The following is a 5,563-nucleotide window of genomic DNA, read 5'->3' on the forward strand; positions in this document are numbered from 1 at the left end:
GTTTTTATTAATTAAATGTAAAGTCTGCCATTGGCCTTATAAAAGTGCTCATCTGTTTTCCTTTAATTTCAAGTAGATTAAAAGTGAGATTTGGTGTTAATTAAAAACTTAGAATTTATGGGGATTCTAATTGCAAACAACATTGCAGTGATGAATACTTTGATGACTTCTTAGTTCTGTTTGGTAATCAACATGGTATTGAACAAGCGCAGGACAAAAAATAAATCATCTGAAGAAAAGAACAGCATCATTGGCTCTATGAATTCTATCTAGCTGGGGGGCATGTAAGAGGAGAAGCTCAACAGCTCAAGATAAACGTGTAGCCTGATGTCTAGAAATTTCATCATTTCTTCGAAAATGTAGATGGATTTGGAAGGATAGCAATGAGTCCAAGTCATTATCAAGATTAATCAGTTTAATTGAAATGCTTCGACACTGTTTGATTTCAGAAATCTATTTTTAAGTTGAATTTAGGATATATAGGGTAACTGATGACCAAGAGGTCCATGGGAGTTTCACGTTTTATTATTTGCTAACTAGAGCCTGTTGAGAATTTTTTTTTTTTAAAGGACATCTTCGGTGGGAACCCATAGTACCAATAGTTTCCAATTAGCATCTTTGCATGTTCTCTTCTGCCATGAGTCGGGTTTAGGCTTGATACACTGGGGTTTTAAGGGGAGCTCTATCTTTGCAGTCCAGGGTACATGTGACAAGATTAAATTGGCACACTTTACTGTACAGCTCTTGTGTTTCTGGCAGCACTGGCCTGGCTGATACCTCTGAGAGAAGGCTCAGCTGTCACTCACTGACCCATTAACACTACCGTTCCTTCCTGCAGTGTCATTTTTCTCATTCTTATGGAGATAATGCTCCCTGGAGATCTCCAATACCTGGAGGAATGAAAGAGAACAGCACAGACAGACAGACTATCAAAGAGGAAGCAAACAACACAGCAAGACCATGAATTCCAACAGTTGAATTTTAACTGAGTGAAAAGATGAGGCCTATTATGATGGCTGGGTTCAGAAGGTGGGGACAGAATCAAGTTTTAAGAGTTATCTTAACTTTTTAACCAGGGATTTTCTCTTTTCTTCCTGAATATTAAAAGAAGTGCCCAAAATAACACCTGCAACTAGATATAGAGAAGGCAGCTGCTTTGAACATGTAATAGGGAAATTTGAGTAAGAATTTATCATTTGCAAATAGGCAATGGATATAAAACAGAGCATGCATTAAGGTGAACGGCTTAATATTCTAAATAGAACAGGATTCCTAGTTAGAGCTGGCTTATTGGGGCACAAAATCACCTCCCTGGTAAAAGCACAAAGAGAGAGAAGTGATATGTGATCTTTGTAGCCCTTGGTCGAAGGCTTCTCTTCTCTTGTCATTGACCGGTTTCAAGTGACATAAGCAAACTCTGTTGCTCTCTTGTAGTCCAAACTGTGTATTGTTTGGTGGGTCACTTTATAAGAAGTTACACTTTCTAATGGTTGCTACATAAAAAGGCACTATAAGAACATGTTTCTAGATTTCCTGGACTAAAGATGGTCCAGTTTGATTGAAATGAAAGCAAAATAAATAAATACCATCTGAAAGTCTATGGAAACCTGCTAAAGACATCTTTATAGAAAATCAAAGAGGAAAAAAAGGAAATAAACAAAAGGAAGAACAAAAGTGAAGTAGTCAGAAAAAAGGGATAAAACTAGGTAAAACAGGGATTCAAAATTATTAAAAAGAGTAAGGAAAAGTGGAATGTCACAAACTACAAACTGTTTACCACAATGTGCACCTCAACCCTCTCTCCCTGCTTCCAATTTTCCCACATGGAAGTTTATTACTGGGCTTAAATTGTTATTCTCAGGCTTAGGTTTGTATACATCCTTCCTGCCCACTTCAAGTGTCACAGGTGCTAGACGCCATTAGGATAAATGTGGCATATTATTTGATAGTACTGACTTTTCTTTAAAAGGGGTCTTTGTTAGTGCATGTGCTTGCTTTGCTTTTAAAGTTAATTAAGCTACAAATAATATACAGCTTTGTTGTTACCTTAAAATACATATGACACATTATGGAGCAGGATAAATATTCATACCTATTTTATTATTATTATTATTATTTTTTATTTTTTTGAGACGGAGTCTCGCTCTGTGGCCCTGGCTGGAGTGCAGTGGCCGGATCTCAGCTTACTGCAAGCTCCGCCTCCCGGGTTCACGCCATTCTCCTGCCTCAGCCTCCCGAGTAGCTGGGACTACAGGCGCCCGCCACCTCACCCAGCTAGTTTTTTGTATTTTTTTTTTAGTAGAGACGGGGTTTTACCATGTTAGTCAGGATGGTCTCAATCTCCTGACCTCGTGATCTGCCCGCCTCGGCCTCCCAAAGTGCTGGGATTACAGGCTTGAGCCACCGCGCCCGGCCTCATACCTATTTTAAAGATCAAAAACAAGACACTAAAGAAATATTGGTAGGAAGAAATAACTTTGGACTAACTCTCAGAACTCTTGTGTGCCTTAGGGACCGAGTTTGTTCCTTTCTTCTATTTGATATGCTTCGGGGGAAAGCTTGAGATGCACTCCTCCAGGATTTAACAGGGAAAAGGGACTCAGATTATTGAGGTTCAGCAACGATGGTGGTTAATTAGGATGCCCTGTAGTTCGCCCAAGTCCTCCAGAAAAGGAAACCACTTTTAGTCTTCATTTTACAGTTGGCAGGTACTGTACAAATCAGTCAGCTCAGACTGCGTGGCCCATGTCCCAGTGCTGTGCAGGACTTGCCTCTGTCCCCGTGTGCACTGCCCGGATGACGTGAGCACCGGAAGGAGACGCGGAGCCGAGGCTAGGCCTTCCTGCTGTCGTTACGGGACACAGCCGCGATCCACAGCACTGCATGAAGAATATGCTGGCCGCCTTCATCTCCCGCGTGTTGAGGCGAGTTGCCCAGAAGTCAGCTCTCAGAGTGCTGGTGGCATCCCGTAACTCCTCAAATGACGCTACCTTTGAAATTGAGAAATGTGATCTTTACCTGTTGGAGGAGGGTCCCCCCGTCACTACAGTGCTCACTAGGGCGGAGGGGCTTAAATACTACAAGATAATGCTGACTGTTCGCCGCATGGAATTGAAGGCAGATCAGCTGTACAAACAGAAATTCATTCGTGGTTTCTGTCACCTGTGCGATGGTCAGGAAGCTTGCTGCGTGGGCCTTGAGGCTGGAATAAACCCCTCGGATCACGTCATCACATCCTATAGGGCTCATGGTATGTGCTATACTCGGGGACTTTCTGTCCGATCCATTCTCACAGAGCTGACGGGAAGAAGAGGAGGTTGTGCTAAAGGAAAAGGAGGATCGATGCATATGTATACCAAGAACTTCTATGGGGGCAATGGCATCGTCGGCGCGCAGGGCCCCCTGGGCGCTGGCGTTGCTCTGGCCTGTAAATATAAGGGAAACGATGAGATCTGTTTGACTTTATATGGGGATGGCGCTGCGAATCAGGGGCAGATAGCCGAAGCTTTCAATATGGCAGCTTTATGGAAATTACCTTGTGTTTTCATCTGTGAGAATAACCTATATGCAATGGGAACATTTACTGAGAGAGCAGCAGCCAGCACTGATTACTACAAGAGGGGCAATTTTATCCCTGGGCTAAAAGTCGATGGAATGGATGTTCTATGTGTTCGTGAGGCAACAAAATTTGCAGCTGACTACTGTAGGTCTGGAAAGGGGCCCATACTGATGGAGCTGCAGACCTACCGTTATCACGGACACAGTATGAGTGATCCTGGAGTCAGTTATCGTACACGAGAAGAAATTCAGGAAGTAAGAAGTAAGAGGGATCCTATAATGATTCTGCAAGATAGAATGGTAAACAGCAAGCTCGCCACTGTGGAAGAATTAAAGGAAATTGGGACTGAGGTGAAGAAAGAAATTGATGATGCTGCCCAGTTTGCTACCAGTGATCCTGAGCCACGTTTGGAAGAATTAGGCCATCACGTCTACAGCAGTGATTCATCTTTTGAAGTTCGTGGTGCAAATCCATGGATCAAGTTTAAGTCCGTCAGTTAAAGGGAGGCTAAGTGTGAATTTATCATCAGTCTCTCAATGGAATGTTCATGGTCAAATTTAAGAAACTGTGTTCTCAACTCAAGGAGGAATAAAACTCATAAAACAAAAGCCTTGTAAGCATTTATTTAAAGAGATTATTAAAAGAGATTGAAAGGCATACATTCAATAAAAGTGATATTATATTCAATCATACTGTATATTTTTGCATTAAAAGATACTATATAGGTAACAATTCAGTGTGAATATCTTGAAGATTATTTTGAACTTATATAAGTCTAAAATAGGAAAAGCAGATTATTTAACTTCCCAAACTATTAGTCATAACATTTCCATTTGATTTAACTTTATACTATTTTAATACACTCTCTTCTTTAAAAGAAAGATAGTGGTTTCCTGCTTTCCCTGCCATGGATTTCTATGTAGAACCTCCATCCTGAGGTAAGGAGATTATTTCAAGCTACTCAGGACACCTATGGATATGTAACCATTTACTTGAATTAGGTAATAACAAATACCGTTTAGTGTAACAGTGTGCGCATGTGGTGCTGAAGCTTGTTAACACTGACTGTTTTTCCAACAATATGTGATATTTAACAGGGCAGGGGAGGAAGAATAAGGATTTTTTTTTCATATTATTGTATCTTGTTACAGTATTTTTAGTCTTTTAACCAAATACAGCAAAAATTAAAATCTAAGGGAAAAACTGCATTCCGCTTTAATCTTTAAGCTACAGCTACTCTTATTTTGCAGTCCACTTATGCCCTTATATATTCTAAAATTTAATGGGCCGTTCTGGTGAATTTCAGACTGAAAAATAAATAAACAGAGATGGTGATTCAAAGGAGTTAAGCAGAGGAGGTAACATTAATAAAAAGTTGAAAGTAAAATCTACCTTGCTTCTTACTAGCTGTTAACTATGTGTTACTAATCACTACATGATCAACTATTTAGTATCTTTTAATGCAACAGAACATTCACAGATAACTTTTTCCAAAGGAACACACAATATGTATTTTCTACAGTCAATTATCCATGACAATTATCAAGTCATGATTTGGTGAAAGCAGTTTTACTTGGTTATATTCGACTACTTAAAATCCTACTGAGCTTGGTGCTTGGTATATGTTATTTTTCTGAGATAGACTAAAACCAGAAATGATAATTTGCCTGTGATTTAAGAATAGTGGGTGGAACATACCAAAACAGCCAAAAGTTAACCCTTTTTCTTTACTGTACAGCATCTACTTCTACAAATAGAACCTAGATTCTAAGAAATAAGAAAACCAAAAACTCAGAGGCCTGTGAGAAGATGAACTTATGTACATATATGTACAGACTTAATCTCTGTATCTTCTCCCAAACAAGTTTAAACAAGATAGCCTAACATTCTGCATTCAGAAAGCAAAGATAAACATTGTTTTGCTTATATGTAAGTGATATTAGTAGCTAACATGTTTTGATTAGAATGCTGCAGCTGTTCAGAGGTACTTGGATTGGATTCCTA

General features: G+C 39.7%; 1 protein-coding gene across 2 annotated transcripts; it reads left to right on the top strand.

Annotated features, from left to right (window-relative positions):
• The first annotated feature begins 2,834 nt into the window (after nt 1–2,834).
• PDHA2 (pyruvate dehydrogenase (lipoamide) alpha 2) lies at nt 2,835–4,212 on the top strand. Of its 2 annotated transcripts, XM_011932924.1 has the most exons (2): nt 2,835–3,406; nt 3,500–4,167. In XM_011932924.1, the coding sequence occupies exons 1-2, from the start codon at nt 2,884–2,886 to the stop codon at nt 4,057–4,059; spliced, it is 1,083 nt and encodes a 360-aa protein (XP_011788314.1). In that variant the 5' UTR covers nt 2,835–2,883; the 3' UTR covers nt 4,060–4,167. The 2 variants fall into 2 exon arrangements, with proteins under 2 accessions (XP_011788314.1, XP_011788305.1); XM_011932915.1 differs by having other exon boundaries at nt 2,835–4,212.
• The last annotated feature ends 1,351 nt before the right edge of the window (nt 4,213–5,563 follow it).

This window comes from Colobus angolensis, unplaced genomic scaffold (assembly GCF_000951035.1).
Source record: "Colobus angolensis palliatus isolate OR3802 unplaced genomic scaffold, Cang.pa_1.0 Scaffold123, whole genome shotgun sequence".
In the NCBI taxonomy this organism is placed as follows: Eukaryota; Metazoa; Chordata; class Mammalia; order Primates; family Cercopithecidae; genus Colobus; species Colobus angolensis.